This window comes from Electrophorus electricus, unplaced genomic scaffold, assembly GCF_041902795.1.
Source record: "Electrophorus electricus isolate QZ-2024a unplaced genomic scaffold, ASM4190279v1 Scaffold53, whole genome shotgun sequence".
NCBI lineage: Eukaryota > Metazoa > Chordata > Actinopteri > Gymnotiformes > Gymnotidae > Electrophorus > Electrophorus electricus.
In genome coordinates this window covers 702,378-721,107 of record NW_027658771.1, presented here as the reverse complement: position 1 = coordinate 721,107, position 18,730 = coordinate 702,378, and the positions used below count along the sequence as shown (strand labels likewise).

General features: G+C 39.6%; 1 protein-coding gene across 1 annotated transcript; it reads right to left on the bottom strand.

The window, feature by feature from the left end:
• Positions 1-858: 858 nt before the first annotated feature.
• Positions 859-3,041, bottom strand: LOC145656169 (inosine-5'-monophosphate dehydrogenase 1a-like). The gene is made up of 4 exons (XM_081709537.1): positions 3,032-3,041; positions 2,231-2,466; positions 1,985-2,075; positions 859-1,836 (listed from the first exon to the last, which is right to left on the bottom strand). Exons 1-4 carry the CDS (start codon positions 3,039-3,041, stop codon positions 1,760-1,762), a joined length of 414 nt encoding a protein of 137 aa, XP_081565663.1. The 3' UTR covers positions 859-1,759.
• Positions 3,042-18,730: the final 15,689 nt, after the last annotated feature.

Genomic DNA, 18,730 nt, shown 5'->3' with positions numbered 1-18,730 from the left:
GTATATGAATGTGCCCCCAACAAATATATAATTCACACACACACACACACACACACACACACACACACACACACACACACACATCTTTCACACTTACACATCCATACTCACATGTACACATGTATACACCATTGAACTACACACATCTTTATTCACATGCACAAACAAACACCCCACACAAATGTTTGGTCTTTGTGCAAATTCACTTGGAGGTAGGCCAACATTCTAGATATAAAATATGTGACAATAAACATAGCCTCAGTACGTTTCATTTCATGCATTTACATCTTGATCCACACAAACACTTTCACACTCCTTTGCCTCACACTCACAAACACAAGAAACACTCGGGTGGCCTTCGGTAGCAGGAGGGATGTCAGTGCACAAAACACTGGCTTGAAATGTTTTTAACCCCCATTTCAATGAAGACCATCATACCTTGCAAGGTATAGCATTCTTTCACTCTCCTGGACAACCTCAGGCTGTTCCTGGAACCAGCAAAGCCAGTGGTTTTGGCCTCTGTCTGAAGCACAAAGGGGGTATGCAGGAGGCGTAGCGGAGCATGTCAGGAGGGTGGGCAGAGCCCTCTCCCAGCAGTGGCAGAGGAGAAAGGGCACATGGAGCACAGTGGCTACGGTTGACACCTGCAGGAGGCGACATGTGGGCAGGGCCAGTATGAGCCCACTTGGACCCATCTGCCACCACAGAAAACTCACCTGCTGTGTGTGTGTGTGTGTGTGTGTGTGTGTGTGTGTGTGCGTGTGTGGGTGTAGATTTGTTGACATTGTTCATGAGTCAGTGAATCATGTTTTTGGTGGATATCATGTTTTCAGCTCACAAATATTATAAATAATAATACAGGTAATAAAACAGGGAAGAAAGTAGATGTTAGCCGGTGCAGCATTTACTTAATTCATTATTCATCTTTTATGTTAGTGTGTAACTCTCATATTGTAGTCTCCTGAAAGACAGACAGAGGCAAATATAGGCAAAGATAGCATTCAACTGTTATTCAGGGATATCCCACCATTGGGAGTGGACGATTAGGGGTGCTGGAGTAGGATGGTATTTGTAGTACATTCCTGTTGTAGGCCTTCCTATAGTGTTTAACTGATTTCCATAACTGAAATACATTATAATGTTTAAAAGTTTAGAAACGTGAGCATAATACTCCAGAAGATGTAGCGTCCTGGTGTGTGAATGAGTAGTAATCTTTCTGAAAGAATAAGTTTGATTTAATTCTCGTTTTCATTTCCTTGTGGATTGTATTATTTTATTTGAAACATTTGACTCAAAATAAAGAAATAGTGCAAAAATGTGAAAAGGCACTACAGGATGCATCTTGAATAAACGAAAACCTCGCCCAGATGTTGTAAACTTAGAACAGTAATTATGTTCTAAGAATGTTGATAAAAAAGAACAGGAATTTACAATATATACATTTTCCTGCATAGTATCCCAAGTGTTCCATCGACTGCACTCTTCTGGATGAGGATCTCGGATGTTGTTCCTGGGATCTGCTGGAGCCACTCTCCCAGTTTGATGGTCATCGTCCCTAAACCCCTGGTGCTCTGATTGCTACCAGAGCCAGTGTTTCCTCTTCTTTTAGCGTCTCATGTTCCTTGTTGCTGATGTTGCTATCTCTTGGGATTGCTACATCCGTCACTATGGCTCTTTTCTGCTGTTTATCCATCACTATTATGTCTGGTGGTTTAGCTATTACCATCTTTTAAACAATTTTGTGGTATACGATGTCTTATCAAGTATAACCCATCCCCACTCTAAGAGCATCCACACCATCACCAATCAAATTCTTCGTCTGAGCAGCTGTCACTACTACACAGACATACACAGAGACAGAGCGAGAGAGAAGAAGGATGAAAGTGAACAGAGCAACAAATGAAAAGAACCAAACACCATCAATTCTTACCTACCTCAACCCTCTCAGTTTACAGAACAAGCAAATGTGAGAACTGTGACTCACCATTCCCCCCCACCACCTGGAGCTCAGGATACTTCTGTTTAATGTAGTTAATCATGCTGATCTGAAACACTGAGTTTCCCTCAGATGAGTCCTAAAACAATAGACACAGCCTTCAGACCAAATTCACTATGTCCAATCACAGTCCTGTGTTACACAGCCTCATAGCAAAAATAGTTTGTCATTTGATTCAGGCACCATACTCAGGATGGAGCCTAATCCCACTCCCTTTAGGACCTTAAGACCTACCAGCACCACCACGTCCACTCCTGCCTGCACGAGCAGGTCCAGCCGGTACTTGTCATCCTCACGGGTAACGATGGCAGCGCCACACAGCAGCTGTTTGCGGGAGTCTTTAGAGGCCAGAGGGTAGTCTCTGTTCTTCTTCAGATCAGTGCGAGCAATTATAGCCACCAGCTCATCACTGTCGTTCACAATGGGCAGTTTACCTGCAATCAACAAGCGTCCCCATGACCGACCCGTTACTCAGAGAAGAAGTGGAGAAGTGAAAATAACCTTTCAAAGTCCTTTAGAAGCAGTTTCACTTCTCAAGCTGAAAAGATGAAGAATCAGACCTTTTTTTGCTGCACTGCAGGATGTCATTGGCCTCTTTGAGTGTAACACCTGCTGGTGCAACCACTAAATCTTCCCTCTTTGTCATTGTTCAAGTTCAAGTTCAAGTTCGGTTTATTCCTCACATACATAGTCATACACAGTATAACTCGCAGTGAAATGGTGGAGAGTGCTGTGTCCAAACTGAGGAAAGGAAACAGGGGTGCATAGAGAAAAATATATATATGCAAGATAAATATATATACTCTATGTATGTACAAAATATATTAACAATGTATGTACAATATATGTATATTATGATTATATACACAATGTACAATGTATATGGTTGGGTATATATGTACACAATCTACAGAATGTACAGTGCAGGTGTAATATGTAATATGGACAGTTTGCAAATTCTGCTTCTTTAGGCTATTTAAGTCATTGTGATCCATGATCCACAAAACGAACAAAAACAGTCTCTTACTTGATTACTTGAAGACATGAATAGAAATCTATAGAGGCATTACTCATTATGTCATGACCCTGTTATCTATTAGAAACCCACAATTTATCTGAATTAATTATTCATAAATAAATTGTCAGTTTCATGTCCATTCAGATTTCAGTGGAGATCAGCAGGGGTCTATTACTGTGTATTATTATTCATAACACTGTGCCTGCAAACTGTGAGAACAGACACACACAGGTTATTTTCCAGTCCCTGAATGCTTTTGTGGCACTGCTTGACAGTTGATGGAGTGTTCCCTAAAAGAGCCACTGAGCATGATGGATTCGGTAGTAGGAGTTTAGTGAGCAGAGAGGACGAAGACTTACGAGTGCAGGCCATGAACACCCCCCTCCACCTGAGCAGACATGGTCCTCTTCTCAAACTTCAGCTGTCCAGAGTAGATCATAGAGCTACACTCAACATAGAAAACGGCATTACACACAAGCATTCACTCACACACACCTTCCTCTCTTCCATTTTCTGCTGACCTTCCAAAGAACCCTTGATGCTATAAAAGATAAGAAAGACCATAAATAGAAATGTGTTTGTAGACAAAATATATCCTAGCATTTGAAAAACTGATGTTTTTCATTGTACATGAAAAGGGAAGTAGATTCATCTGAACCCACATCTTGTTTTTTCAGTAGATGAGTACTGCTGCTGAGCCTTCTTACAATGACAATGGTTTTATTTAAGCCCTATTCAGTAATTACACAACACTGAAAACATCACAGTAAAACAGCAGTATGACCAGCACTTAAGAGTAAATACCTGAGTGCTTTTCACTTGGCTTAGAAGATTTTAAAGCATGTATTAATGCTACATAAGACCATATTGGGGTATTTGAGAAAATCAACAGCAAAGCTAAAGGTCCAGAGATTATAAAGGTTACCTTGAAGGTGATACACATAATATGGGTTTTCCCAGAAACTAGTAAACCCAGCTGACATTTGCTAGACAGCAAACATTGGAGGTGTCTAGTGGACAGGAAATATCTACAATAAACCTTTTATATTTGTTTATCAGGGAGTGTGTATTCTCACAACAGTTTTGAGGAAAATTGCAAATAAATGAAAATCCAGGAAGTTGCAAACAAATTTGATTCTTTTCACTAAACAATGGTTTCTCAATTGCATGCATCTGCGTGCACAAGGAAAACAACTCCTAAATAGAAATAACATTATCACATTAAATGATTTAAGGTATATGATCACAGGAAACAAAAGAAAGTCTGATTGCCTTTAAACTAGGTTTGAATCCTTTAAGCAGACAACCTCAGAGCAATGGAAAACTGAGCCGAAAGCAAAAACTTTGGCCAAGTGTGAAAAGGCCATCCATAATTACCATAATAAATGTTATCTCACGGTGCACCCTTGTTGAAATGATGATCAAGTAGAAATGTGTTCATTTTCAATAGACTAGGTTCCTTTTTTCCATTACACTAGCATAATGTCCTTAGTGGTTGCAGCCTATTCTGGTAACACCCTCATAGCAGGACAAACATTATAGAAGTATGGATAGGCTTGCTTGGTGAATGTTTGTCTGAAGGTGTGCACATATCTGTTGTTGAGAGGATCAAAGAAGGAGATCAGACCACTGTCCCAGTCCAGGAGCACTCTGATCTGCTGGAGGGTCTGCTTCATGGGAAGAGGCATCAGCCTCTCGTCTGACACTCCTATCCCATATTTACCCTTGTACTAACCCACTTGCCACAAGCCATGCTTTATGAGGTCCTCACAGACTCACAGAAGAAAAAGTGATACAGCCTATTAAAGAATGTCATGCTTCAGTTACATGCTTTTTTCTGTACTCACACTTCCTCCAAATGTCTCACAGAATCAAATCATTTTCAACCTGCCATGAAGTGGATACAAATCAACAGAACGGCATAAAGAGAAACCACAACAACAGATGAATAAACAAAACAAGACTTTCCATGTTCAACTTGACATCTTTATTAGTTGGTAGTTGTTTAGTTGTTTTTATTTTTTGCTTTCTGCGGAATATGTAAGGACCTGTTTCCACTGAAATATAAATCACTAAACAGAACTAAAGTGCTGAAAGGCATATGTGGAAAAGGAAAACATTACACAATCAAAAACAACCATATTTTGTGCATCTTACTAATTAATTAAATTTCAGTTCTAATTCAATGATTACATCCAACCTAGACATACAGGTTTTGCCTGTTAGAACATAGGGGAATCGTTTTAGCAATATATATTGCTGACTGAACTGACTGGCATCTATTTAGTGCAAATCTCATGGTCATTCCATGGAAAACTACAATGAACACAAGCTGCAGTACAAGATCTCATCATGCATCTTACTGAGATGTAATCTGATCTCCATGTACTGTTCAGAGGAATTCAAAGTCTTTGTCCAGCTCTTTGAAATTAAAATATTAAGTCACAAATAATGATTCCTATGAACATTAAACATATGTAACAAATGTGTCTTTAATAACAGGAACATTGAAAGGAGAAACAGTAACTTCCATAAACTGTAAGAAACAGGTGAACTGGGCTTGGCAAGAGTAGAGGTTAAGAAAGGTCTGCTTGTGTGTGCACATGTGTGCATGCATACCAGCTTGTTCAATATTATTTTTCATTTTTATCACATACTGAAAGTTGCCTAGGTGCTCTGCTACATCAGTCACCATTCCAGAGGCCTTGATCCTGAAAGAACATGCAGGAATGGATGTTGGCAGATTCCATGTGCTGAATGTACACATAGAATTAACAGATACAGAATATATCCTCCTACAAGAGAGGTTTATTGGTAGCTACAAATACATAAAACAGTTTAGTCAAAGTGTTTCCAAAAAAGATCTTATAGCAACTTTAATGATAAAGCATACCAGACTTCACAAGTATTTTTGTTGCATAATTATCTCTGACTCACCCACTAGAGGGCACAACATCCCTATTTAGTCATTTAGTGGTAGTGAATGGCCTGGGCCAATTAAAATTAGACTAACCTTAGCCTTCTATGTTTTATTAAATTATCCTCTCTTCATTATGTTACACCTACATGATTCAATTATTTCTCCAATTCCCACAATGCCTTAGACTCAACCGTCACACTAATCCTTTAAGGTAGAAGTTCTCCTATTGATTGGTTGTCAGCCTTAGTCAGCTTTATGATTGTATAAGAGACATTAAATTTAAATTATTCAATTGTTTAGTTATTGCAATTAATTTGTTTAAAAAATGTTACAATGGCGTAATAGTCAGCAAATATATCTATGTGTAAGGATATAGGCATGCAAATTTTGATACAAGGTTTCTTATTTATGCATTTTTGATGATGATTATACTACTGCAGCACTGTGTGATGCTAATTAGACTACTGAAGTGCTCTGTGATGCTAATTAGACTACTGAAGTGCTGTGTGATGCCAGCTAGACTACTGCAGTTCTGTTTGATACCAGTTAGACTACTGCAGCACTGTGTGATGCTGATTAGGCTAATACAGTGCTGTGCGATGTTGATTAGACTGCTGCAGTGTTGTTCTTTATGGGCTTCCTGTCTGTAGGTTAAAGAAGCTGCAGAACATTCAGAAAATGGCTGCTGGAGTTCTTACACACACCAGCTTAAGGGAACATATAACTACTACACTCAAACATTTACACTGGGTTCCTGTTCGTGGCTGTGTGCAGTACAAAATCCTTCTCTTGGTTTTTGCCCTCATGGTCTGACCTGTCCATCCCTTTCTGGTGTTCCTCATATGTCTTTTCCTTCACTCTGTCTCCATCCCTCTGACACTCATCTGCTCTCTGTCCCTCACATCACACTCTGCACTATTGGCGTTTCTGGAGCTGCAGACCCAAGGCTTCTTCCTCCAGCTGCTCATTTACAAGAATTTCATAACTCATCTCTTTGTCTGAGATCATTTCAACCTTTAATTGGTTACTATAGTATGCACTTGCATCAATGTTATGTCTATTTTTTAACCAGTTTTACTCCATCCTGTTATCTTATTTATATATTTGAATCTTCTTTATATTTTATTTGACCTTTTTTATATTGTATGAACTTGTAAAGTGTCATTGGGTAACAAGAAATGCCCGTAATTTCTTAATTAGAATAAAATTCTTCTTCTTCTTCTTCTTCTTCTTCTTCTTCTTCTTCTTCTTCTTCTTCTTCTTCTTCTTCTTCTTCTTCTTCTTATTATTATTATTATTATTATTATCAAACATTGTATTGATCATCCTTTCAAAGGTTGCTGGTGTTACTTTTGGGCTATTATTATCAAATTTAGAATGGTGCGTTTTGCCTGGAATTAGTTTCTTTTGTATTGAGCAACCTAATGGAAAAAGTTGTTCTTGAGCATATAATCTACTATTTTTCACTTAATGAATCGTTGATTTCAAGCATGCCTATAAAGCAGATCATTCTACGTGCACAGCACTGACAAAAATGATCGACAAGATATTTTTACAAGAAAATGATGGTCGGAATCGTATTACTTGACTTTACTGTGGCATTTGTTATTAACAAAACAAAGTATATATGGGTTTAGTCTATGGTAAAACAGCAGTTTCTCCTCCCCTAGATGCTTTCATTGTGGTGTTTCCCAGGGGAGCTGTCAGGAAAGAGCTGTCTAAGCTCTGGTTAGCTGAGAATGAATCTGCAAGCCTCACACTGCCCTGTCAGTAAGGAGAGCGAGCATGCCTCTCTCATGCCTCAGAGCTCAGGAGAGGCTGGCCTGCGGTCTAATGGGCGTCTTTAGGAATATCTGTGATAGTAAACACAATATAAATTATGCGAGAGCTCAACATAGTCACACTGCCAGGCAGGTTAGTTAAACCAAAACCCAAAACAGGTGCAGCGTGCAGATCTGTATTGTCTTGGTCACCACAGTATGGAACAAGTTACCAACTATGATCATGGGAGTACACAGTTTTGTTGGTGGAGCCCAGGAAGAGCAGCTGCTACCTCAGCTAATGGGGATCCAAATAAAGACACGAAAAACAAAGACATTTCAGTAGTTATAGGAAGTAAAGCTGTTCTGTAGAATTCAGAATTACAACTCAGATTGCATATGTTTGCAGGACAAAGTTATATTGTTTTGCTGACAAATATGAAAGGATGATATCAAAGTTGTTGTTTTGGAGCAGAACAGCATCTAGTCTGGTAGGCTACTACTTCAACTACTCACTTCTTCAAGAGGTATCCACAGTACTTCAGGTACAAACCGTTCTATTCTATCCTCTACAGATTTCTGTGAGTTTATGTTTGCATAATATGAATTTCTGTTTACATTCATCAACTTTTTTTATGAAATATACTGTATAGTGAATTTGCTGAAGTCTACACCATAATGAAGTTTATGAAAAACAATGTTTATGAAAAAAAAGCATTTAAATGCTCATCAATCAAAGAGTATTAATTTTGTAAAATTGTTGGGTAGTTAAAATAGTTTTATTTTCTGCTTTCTACTAATTTTACTTCACTTGTTGTGAAGGAAAAAAAAAACTACTAAGCAACCACATGTAACTTATGATGTGTTCTAATCTGAAATTGTTTAGTGGATGAAACACTGCAGGTGCTGTTGTTGTTAGTGCTAACTGCTTTATAGTACAGAAATAATAAATGCTGAATCTCCTGATTGCCTTATTATCGCAAATTTTCTGCCTTACTCTATTTTAGGGAAAACAATGGCGCTGTTAAAGCTCAACCAAGCTACTAAGAGTTTCACCAAAGCACAGGATTACAGAAATGACATCATGCTGCTGATGCAGCCCTATGCTAACTGGGAGCAGTATCTATTGCCGGCACCCGTCTCCATCGATTTACTGGCTCAGCTGGTACGCATTTCTGCTGCAGATGACTTCTCCATCAATAAAAATCCACCAAAAGATGGGTTCAAATTCATCAGATACCCCAATTCTTTTAGGGCCTGCCTCTTTCAAGTATGTAATGGTTGCTGGCAAGCCTTTAATGTTGCTCACAAGAACATGGACCAAATTCGTATGTACACCGGACAGGTTCCAGAGTACATCAAAAACTCAGTTGGGCTCATAATACAGGAGGATGATGGTCTTGTCCAAGCCTTCTTACCAGCTGAGCTTCAGAACATTGCGCACATATCATCAGACTGCTTAAACCTGGCCATCATGACTGAGAAACAATTCTCAGATATCATCAAGCTGATGCAAGAACTGGTGGAGGCTTTGGTGAATGCAAGACAGAGTCATGATGAGGAGATGGAAGAAATCAAGAAAAACATTGAGATAGCAAAGATTAAACGGGCTGAAGCTAAGGAGGCAAGCGACAGGGCCGAGGCTGCTTTCAATCTGGCTAATGAAAGATTAGTTGAGGACAGAAGGGCCTACCAGCAAGCAATGAAAGATTTGCCAAGTGGATGGGGCCTTTTTGGCCTGAAGCTAATATCAAGTATGTCAGAGCAAGCAATATCAATAGCCTGTGCATTTGCAACAGAATTTCTTCCAGGACAAATTATCCAAACCTATCTCCAGCGGACACTATTACACCAAAAGCCATAACACATGTGATCAAAAACTGAAAAGGCACTCCTGAAAGCCACAGAAACATGGCCACTGGAATGAAGAGTAACGTGGATGAAATGTTAGCAACAAGTAACATATTTTCTAAATCTATAACATTTCTACTAGTGGTTGAGAAAATGGAAGAACTTTGCAAAGGTAAGGAAATAAATTGGCCTGAGGTGTATGATCAGGAGAAGCAAACGGTAAAGTCTGATTACTTGGTGGGACTATTTCAGCAAGTCAGCAGAGATATACAGCAAGAAGCTGAATGCCCGATTAAATCCGAGGCACTAGGCATCTGTGACAAGGGTATCTCCACTTTAACAGAGCTAGGTAAATATGCTCCAGAGGGGAAATGTGATGATGCCAAAACAGAGGAGCTTATTAAAGCCATTGACGAACTGAATGTAAGGGCCATGGCCTTTTATTCCAAAAGCAAGTCTTTTACAAATCAGCCATCTTTCTTGACAGCACCCCCCGAGTCAAGTCAACAGCAAATCTATGACTCAGCAAATACAGATGTGGTCCAGATGCACTTAAAACAATCTCATCTACGTCTACAAATGGCTGAAACCCAGCTAAAAATTGCAAATGAACGGAACGAGAAGACTATGGACAACTTGGATCAGAAGAAAAAAGCTCTTGCTGAAATTGTGAGTGAGCTGAAACATTATAATCTCAAGGAGATCGACTTCAACAAGAGAATTGTGGTGCTAGCGAAAGGCCTGGAAATCATGGGGCAGGTGAAAGAACAGTGGGAGAAACTGGTGCACTTCTTTCAGATCATTTCAAACATTGTTAAGACCACTCTTAGTGAAAATCTTAAACATTTTAAGCAGACTGTTGAAATAGCTGTAGAGAACAACTACACCTACAGCATGTTTGTCAAAGACAAAATCTACACTAATGCTCTGAATGCTTCTGCCTACGCCTATTTGGTTAACATGATGTCTACCACTTACACTGAGGTGTCTGTCCAGTACCTGATGAACAATGTCAGTACTCTGGGAAGACTGATGACCATGGATCCAAACTCACCTCAGTTCCTTGCAGAGATTGACAAGTTAGGGAAGGAATGCGAATCTGCCCAAAATGGTATCAACAGCCTTGCAGCAAGAAACAGGAAGGAGTTTTACAACAGATGCGAGGAAAGAATAACTCAAATCAAGACAATCCTTACCCCAGCACTGGCCCCACTGAGTGAAAAGGACAATCTCAATCTGAAGAAGGCAATAGATGCAATGAAGGAACCAATTCAGAAGGTGGAGGAAGACAAACCAGCAACTGAGATGAAGGCTATAACTGAGGATGATGCTGACCAATATGCATAACTTCATAATAGTGCATTTAATAGTGCATTTTCCTATACTTTTCTTTTTTCTGTCATTTTAATGTAGTATGTATACAGTATTACATTTGACAAAAACATGATTAGAAGGTTTGACCTAATTCCTGTCTGTTAATTTATTCTGAATAATCAATTTTGTTCTTTTGATTAAATTACTGCAGCATCATACTGTCTCGTATTGTTTTTCTTTGTGATTCAAAGAACTTTAAAATCCAAGAGGTAATATGTATGCCAAACAAACAAACAAAAAAACATTTCAGATTGCAGAGTAGCTATTACTAATTATTAGCTATTGCTCATCTCTTTTTCAGTAGAAAAAAGAAATTGGAGTTTAGATTTACTAAAGTGTAATGAGTGAACTAAAGCCATTAGATTTGAGTAAACTCACAATTCTTCACACATTAATTGTGTTGCACATTGAGTGTGAGTGCAGTGTGGTGAACAGAGGAATACAGGCTCAGTAAAGGAAGTAGCAGTTCTTAGCAGCTAGGGTGGTACTGATGGGCCCAACATCTTAGTAAAAACAAAGTCTGACACTTTACACAAAAAAGAAATCACAGACACTATGATTTCATTATTTCAAAACATTAGCTATAATGAATCATTTTAGTGAATTATTATGATTATTATGGCCCTAACCACACAACTAAGAGAATAAAGGACTGGCTTCAGGACAACTCTGTGAATGTTCTTGAGTGGCCTAGCCAGAGCCCAGACTTGAACCCAACTGAACATCTCTGGAGAGATCTGAAAATGGCTGTACCCCGGCACGCCCCATCCAACCTGATGGAGCTTGAGAGGTTCTACAAAGAAGAATGGGAGAAACTGCCCAAAAATATGTGTGCCAAGCTTGTAGCATCATACTCAAAAAGATTTGAGGCTGTAATTGCTGCCCAAGGTGCTTCAACCAAGTATTGAGCAAAGGCTATGAATACTTATGTACATGTGATTTTTGGTTTTTTTATTTTTAATAAAGTTGCAAAAACTCCAAACAAAGATTTTTTCACTTTGTCATAATGGGGTATTGTGTGTAGGAGTTTGAGGGGAATTTTTTTTTTTTTAATCCAATTTGGAATAAGGCTGTAACATAACATAAAATGTGGAAAAAGTGAAGCGCTGTGTGTGTGTATATATATAAATATTTGTCATTTCACTTTTCTTGGGGATTAATTAGTCCAGAGGCCTATAAGAGCTTGTCAAGGAAAAAACGTGTGTATGGGTGCATGCATGTATATGTATATGTATATTAGGAACCAAGCATTAAACCATTAAGCTGCAATAAAACTGAGACACAATTGTCTTGGAGAAAAGAAAAACCATGTTCAGTTAGCACAGGCTGTATCAAAAGCCATAGAACCAGAGGACATTAAAATCATAATTCTCACCTTGCATAATCTCTCATGATTCAACTGTATATGTAAACAGATATGCATTGGTGTGTTGTAAGGTGTTCTGCCATTATCTGATGATATGTTTGCAGAAAGTGTGTTACATCTCTAGAGAGACAATTGCCTCCTGGCCTCTTTTTGGTGGAGAATGGAAAAAGATACACATATACACAGACCCGCGCACGCATGCACACACACACACGCACGCAGCATTAGTTTAGCTGCAGATGCAGTTACTGCATCAACACTTCTAACGTGACTGCCATGTGGCCTCTGCAAGTCCAACCCTCATCAACATGTGCTTCATGTATCTGGATCTCTTTTTATCTCATTCTTATTTTTTATGTCATTCTTTCTCTTTCTCTCTTATCCCTATAGGCTCTACTTGCTTTCTGCTAGCAAACAAGAGGTTAAAAAGACTATTTCCCTTTGTTTGTTTTATCATTTTTATTTTCATTGCAAAATCTGATGTGTGTGTAGTCTTAAATAGCGTCTCATATGGAAGGTAAACACATACTTTCAGAGTTAGACTGATTTGACTGAAACACTAATCAATATCTTAACATTGTTTAACTGCAAAAGTGTATAAATGGTTTTGATAACCACTGAAAAGATATGGAATGATGAAATGTATGTAGGGCCATTCTAATGTACTACTGACCAATCATTCTCTGCCTCAGGAAGTGTCCTTAATCTCTTATCCAACTCTCTGAGAAAAGGAGAGCGATAGAGAGAAACAGACAAAGAAATATGTAAATGTGCAAAGTAAATGTGTGTATCTTGCTTATGGTCAAAGAAAGAAATCTAATAATTCTGTACTAGACAAATGTGTGACAGATTTACTTAGAGAAGTAAAATAGTTTGAGGAGTTCAGAGTTTTAATAGTGTTGCAGAAGAACAACAAAAACATTGCCTGAATTTCAGAATCCCAGAAAACAGGCACAGAAAATTTGAGAGCAGACTGCTAAATTCAACTAAACAATCCAAAAGAGCAGGGGGAGCAGTGCCAGTACCAGACAGCGATGGCGCAGGTCGGGACACTCTCTATGATGCTGTTGCAGACCAGATCAGGATGACGGACATGCTGTCCTTCTTCAGTCTCCTCAGGAAGCAGAGCTTTCTTCACTAAGGAAAAAGTGCTCAGGGACCATGAGAGATTGTTTGTGATTTTAAGAGAGTGTATGTTCTCACTCTTCACTGTATGTATTGGGGTGTGAGGCATTTGCATCCTTCTGTAGTCCATAGTCATCTCTTTTGTCTTTTTGACAACCAGAGAAAGGCATGTCTGGAGAGACTGTGACAAAGGCTTTGACTTCTTTAATTATTTCTGTATTGTTTTTCATGGTATAAATAAAATGTAAAAAGGCAAATCTAAAGCAAACATATGAATCTAATTAATCTAATTAAGGCTAAAGTGAAAAGAAAGCAAGCCCACAATAGTTTATTCTATTCTGTGTGATGACAATGGAATTGTCAACAAAACCAAAACTGTGATGTCATAATATCACTGACCATTGTCATAATAGCTATTCTTATAATCTGCTTGACAAAGGTAAAATTGGTCAGTCTGTTGACAGAAATGGGAGGTTGCAGCAGCAAAATGCAGTTCTGCTGCTCTCACAGAAGATCTTCGAAGAAGAAGAAAACGAAGATTTTGTTGGACAGGAACACACAAAAAGCAATGAGTAGATTGCAACAAGAACTACCTGACAGAGTAGATACGAAGGAAATTAGAAAACGACACTGTGTTAAAATTGGAAAATTTGAGGAGGAATGTAGTGGGAAGGAGTTGGAGGAGAAGCAGAAGGAGACAAAAAATGAACAGAGAGAAAGATGGCACCTGAAGAGTTAAAGAGAGGATCTAGAGAGTGAAAGACAACACCTGAAGGGTGAAAGAGAGAATCTTGAGAGTGAAAGACAACACCTGAAGAGTGAAAGAGAGTATCTAGAGCGTGAAAGACAACACCTGAAGAGTGAAAGAGAGGCTCTAGAGAGAGAAAGACAACACCTGAAGGGTGAAAGAGAGAATCTTGAGAGTGAAAGACAACACCTGAAGAGTGAAAGAGAGGATCTAGAGCGTGAAAGACAACACCTGAAGAGTGAAAGAGAGGCTCTGGAGAGAGAAAGACAACACCTGAAGGGTGAAAGAGAGAATCTTGAGAGTGAAAGACAACACCTGAAGAGTGAAAGAGAGGCTCTAGAGAGTGAAAACCAAAACCCAAAGTGTGAAAGAAAGAACCTGAAGACGTTATGGGACAAAGTAGTGGGGAAGAAAACTAAGCAGCAGCGCATGGGGAGAGCCATGGCTGGGGAAGCTTTGTACTGCTCAAAGGGACCACACACTTCCCAAGGAGGACCAGCTAAAGAAATCGGTAGTATGCAGAAAGGTTTCCCGAGCACATAAAAAGGCTATGATTACCAACTGGCCAAAGAGACAGACGCTGTGCTTGACTACATCAGAACTATGTTTATAACCAGTCAATATGAACTTCTACCAATCCATCCAAAACCTGATAAAGGAGACCTGAATGACGATACTACTGGAACTACAAAATTACTGGGACTACTACTATTTAGCATTCTGAAAAAATAAAAATGAAAAAGTCCTCATGTTCTTTAAAAAAAATAAATCAATAAAATGTAAAAAGCTCAAAAAGCTTTTTTAAACATTGGCAACTGTGTATTTGATTTACCTCGGAATGGGTGCAGCTGGTTCATGGCGCATGTGTTCGAGCTTTAGCCTCTGTATTTGGCATTTCAGTGCATCGAGCAGTTGAAACTATAGCAAGCAAAGGCAAAAGGAGCTGTGCGGTCGATGTTTGTGCAAGTGGTCTTCCACATAGTCCCATGCTGTGCTGGGTTTAGGGTGTGTTTGCAGGGAGAGCCCAGCGCTTACAGGCTAAGAGGATTACAGTGGAGCATTGCAGGGACTGTCAGAATACAGAGCGCGCGCGCGCGCGTGTGTGTGTGTTTTCTCTACACATTTGGAAGAGAGAAAACAGAGCTGTGATGTAGTTGATAAAATTGCAGGCCTGGCACAGGCTCTGCTCAGAATGGTGAGAGAGCACTGGAGGAGTTTGGGAGTTTATTAATAGCGTTTAGCTCACTACAGAAGGAGTAGATCAGGGCTTTGCTGGGAAGGATGATGATAGGGTTTGATCACACCATTTAGCACAACATTGTCATGTCCATGCTGTGCATGGTTCTAAAGAAAAGGATCTATGTTATTCAATCCAATAAATTTCAAATTCAAATTTTCTGTTTCTCATGAATGAATGTGGACTATAGGATGGGGGGTGTCAACTGTTTGTGTGTGTGCGCGTGTGATTTAGACGGTTGAGAGAGTTGAGAGATAATTTCATGACAACGAACCAATTAAAATCAAAATTATTCACACTGTGTTGACAAGAGACACACACACAAACACACACACACAAAGAGAGAGAGAGAGAAACAAAAAGAATCACAATCAGGGCTCACCAGATCTCTCAGAGTCTCTCTGACAGGCCCTAATCCACTCCGCCAATTGAAAAACAAAAAGTAGCAGAGAGAATAGCAGTGTGGCAGTATATGAATGTGCCCCCAACAAATATATAATTCACACACACACACACACACACACACATCTTTCACACTTACACATCCATACTCACATGTACACATGTATACACCATTGAACTACACACATCTATATTCACATGCACAAACAAACACCCCACACAAATGTTTGGTCTTTGTGCAAATTCACTTGGAGGTAGGCCAACATTCTAGATATAAAATATGTGACAATAAACATAGCCTCAGTACGTTTCATTTCATGCATTTACATCTTGATCCACACAAACACTTTCACACTCCTTTGCCTCACACTCACAAACACAAGAAACACTCGGGTGGCCTTCGGTAGCAGGAGGGATGTCAGTGCACAAAACACTGGCTTGAAATGTTTTTAACCCCCATTTCAATGAAGACCATCATACCTTGCAAGGTATAGCATTCTTTCACTCTCCTGGACAACCTCAGGCTGTTCCTGGAACCAGCAAAGCCAGTGGTTTTGGCCTCTGTCTGAAGCACAAAGGGGGTATGCAGGAGGCGTAGCGGAGCATGTCAGGAGGGTGGGCAGAGCCCTCTCCCAGCAGTGGCAGAGGAGAAAGGGCACATGGAGCACAGTGGCTACGGTTGACACCTGCAGGAGGCGACATGTGGGCAGGGCCAGTATGAGCCCACTTGGACCCATCTGCCACCACAGAAAACTCACCTGCTGTGTGTGTGTGTGTGTGTGTAGATTTGTTGACATTGTTCATGAGTCAGTGAATCATGTTTTTGGTGGATATCATGTTTTCAGCTCACAAATATTATAAATAATAATACAGGTAATAAAACAGGGAAGAAAGTAGATGTTAGCCGGTGCAGCATTTACTTAATTCATTATTCATCTTTTATGTTAGTGTGTAACTCTCATATTGTAGTCTCCTGAAAGACAGACAGAGGCAAATATAGGCAAAGATAGCATTCAACTGTTATTCAGGGATATCCCACCATTGGGAGTGGACGATTAGGGGTGCTGGAGTAGGAAGGTATTTGTAGTACATTCCTGTTGTAGGCCTTCCTATACTGTTTAACTGATTTCCATAACTGAAATACATTATAATGTTTAAAAGTTTAGAAACGTGAGCATAATACTCCAGAAGATGTAGCGTCCTGGTGTGTGAATGAGTAGTAATCTTTCTGAAACAATAAGTTTGATTTAATTCTCGTTTTCATTTCCTTGTGGATTGTATTATTTTATTTGAAACATTTGACTCAAAATAAAGAAATAGTGCAAAAATGTGAAAAGGCACTACAGGATGCATCTTGAATAAACGAAAACCTCGACCAGATGTTGTAAACTTAGAACAGTAATTATGTTCTAAGAATGTTGATAAAAAAGAACAGGAATTTACAATATATACATTTGCCTGCATAGTATCCCAAGTGTTCCATCGACTGCACTCTTCTGGATGAGGATCTCGGATGTTGTTCCTGGGATCTGCTGGAGCCACTCTCCCAGTTTGATGGTCATCGTCCCTAAACCCCTGGTGCCCTGATTGCTACCAGAGCCAGTGTTTCCTCTTCTTTTAGCGTCTCATGTTCCTTGTTGCTGATGTTGCTATCTCTTGCGATTGCTACATCCGTCACTATGACTCTTTTCTGCTGTTTATCCATCACTATTATGTCTGGTGGTTTAGCTATTACCATCTTTTAAACAATTTTCTGGTATACGATGTCTTATCAAAGATAACCCATCCACACTCTAAGAGCATCCACACCATCATCAATCAAATTCTTCGTCTGAGCAGCTGTCACTACTACACAGACATACACAGAGACAGAGCGAGAGAGAAGGATGAAAGTGAACACAGCAACAAATGAAAAGAACCAAACACCATCAATTCTTACCTACCTCAACCCTCTCAGTTTACAGAACAAGCAAATGTGAGAACTGTGACTCACCATTCCCCCCCACCACCTGGAGCTCAGGATACTTCTGTTTAATGTAGTTAATCATGCTGATCTGAAACACCGAGTTTCCCTGAGATGAGTCCTAAAACAATAGACACAGCCTTCAGACCAAATTCACTATGTCCAATCACAGTCCTGTGTTACACAGCCTCATAGCAAAAATAGTTTGTCATTTGATTCAGGCACCATACTCAGGATGGAGACTAATCCCACTCCCTTTAGGACCTTAAGACCTACCAGCACCACCACGTCCACTCCTGCCTGCACGAGCAGGTCCAGCCGGTACTTGTCATCCTCACGGGTAACGATGGCAGCGCCACACAGCAGCTGTTTGCGGGAGTCTTTAGAGGCCAGAGGGTAGTCTCTGTTCTTCTTCAGATCAGTGCGAGCAATTATAGCCACCAGCTCATCACTGTCGTTCACAATGGGCAGTTTACCTGCAATCAACAAGCGTCCCCACGACCGACCCGTTACTCAGAGAAGAAGTGGAGAAGTGAAAATAACCTTTCAAAGTCCTTTAGAAGCAGTTTCACTTCTCAAGCTGAAAAGATGAAGAATCAGACCTTTTTTTGCTGCACTGCAGGATGTCATTGGCCTCTTTGAGTGTAACACCTGCTGGTGCAACCACTAAATCTTCCCTCTTTGTCATTGTTCAAGTTCAAGTTCAAGTTCAGTTTATTCCTCACATACATAGTCATACACAGTATAACTCGCAGTGAAATGGTGGAGAGTGCTGTGTCCAAACTGAGGAAAGGAAACAGGGGTGCATAGAGAAAAATATATATATGCAAGATAAATATATATACTCTATGTATGTACAAAATATATTAACAATGTATGTACAATATATGTATATTATGATTATATACACAATGTACAATGTATATGGTTGGGTATATATGTACACAATCTACAGAATGTACAGTGCAGG

What these genes read in the sequence shown, in the direction of transcription:
- LOC145656169 (XM_081709537.1), bottom strand. An exon ending in GAGTGGACGTGGTGGTGCTG is followed by an intron (nt 2,076 to 2,230) that starts GTAGGTCTTAAG and finishes CTATTGTTTTAG; the next exon opens with GACTCATCTGAGGGAAACTC. An exon ending in CCAGGTGGTGGGGGGGAATG is followed by an intron (nt 1,837 to 1,984) that starts GTGAGTCACAGT and finishes ATGTCTGTGTAG; the next exon opens with TAGTGACAGCTGCTCAGACG.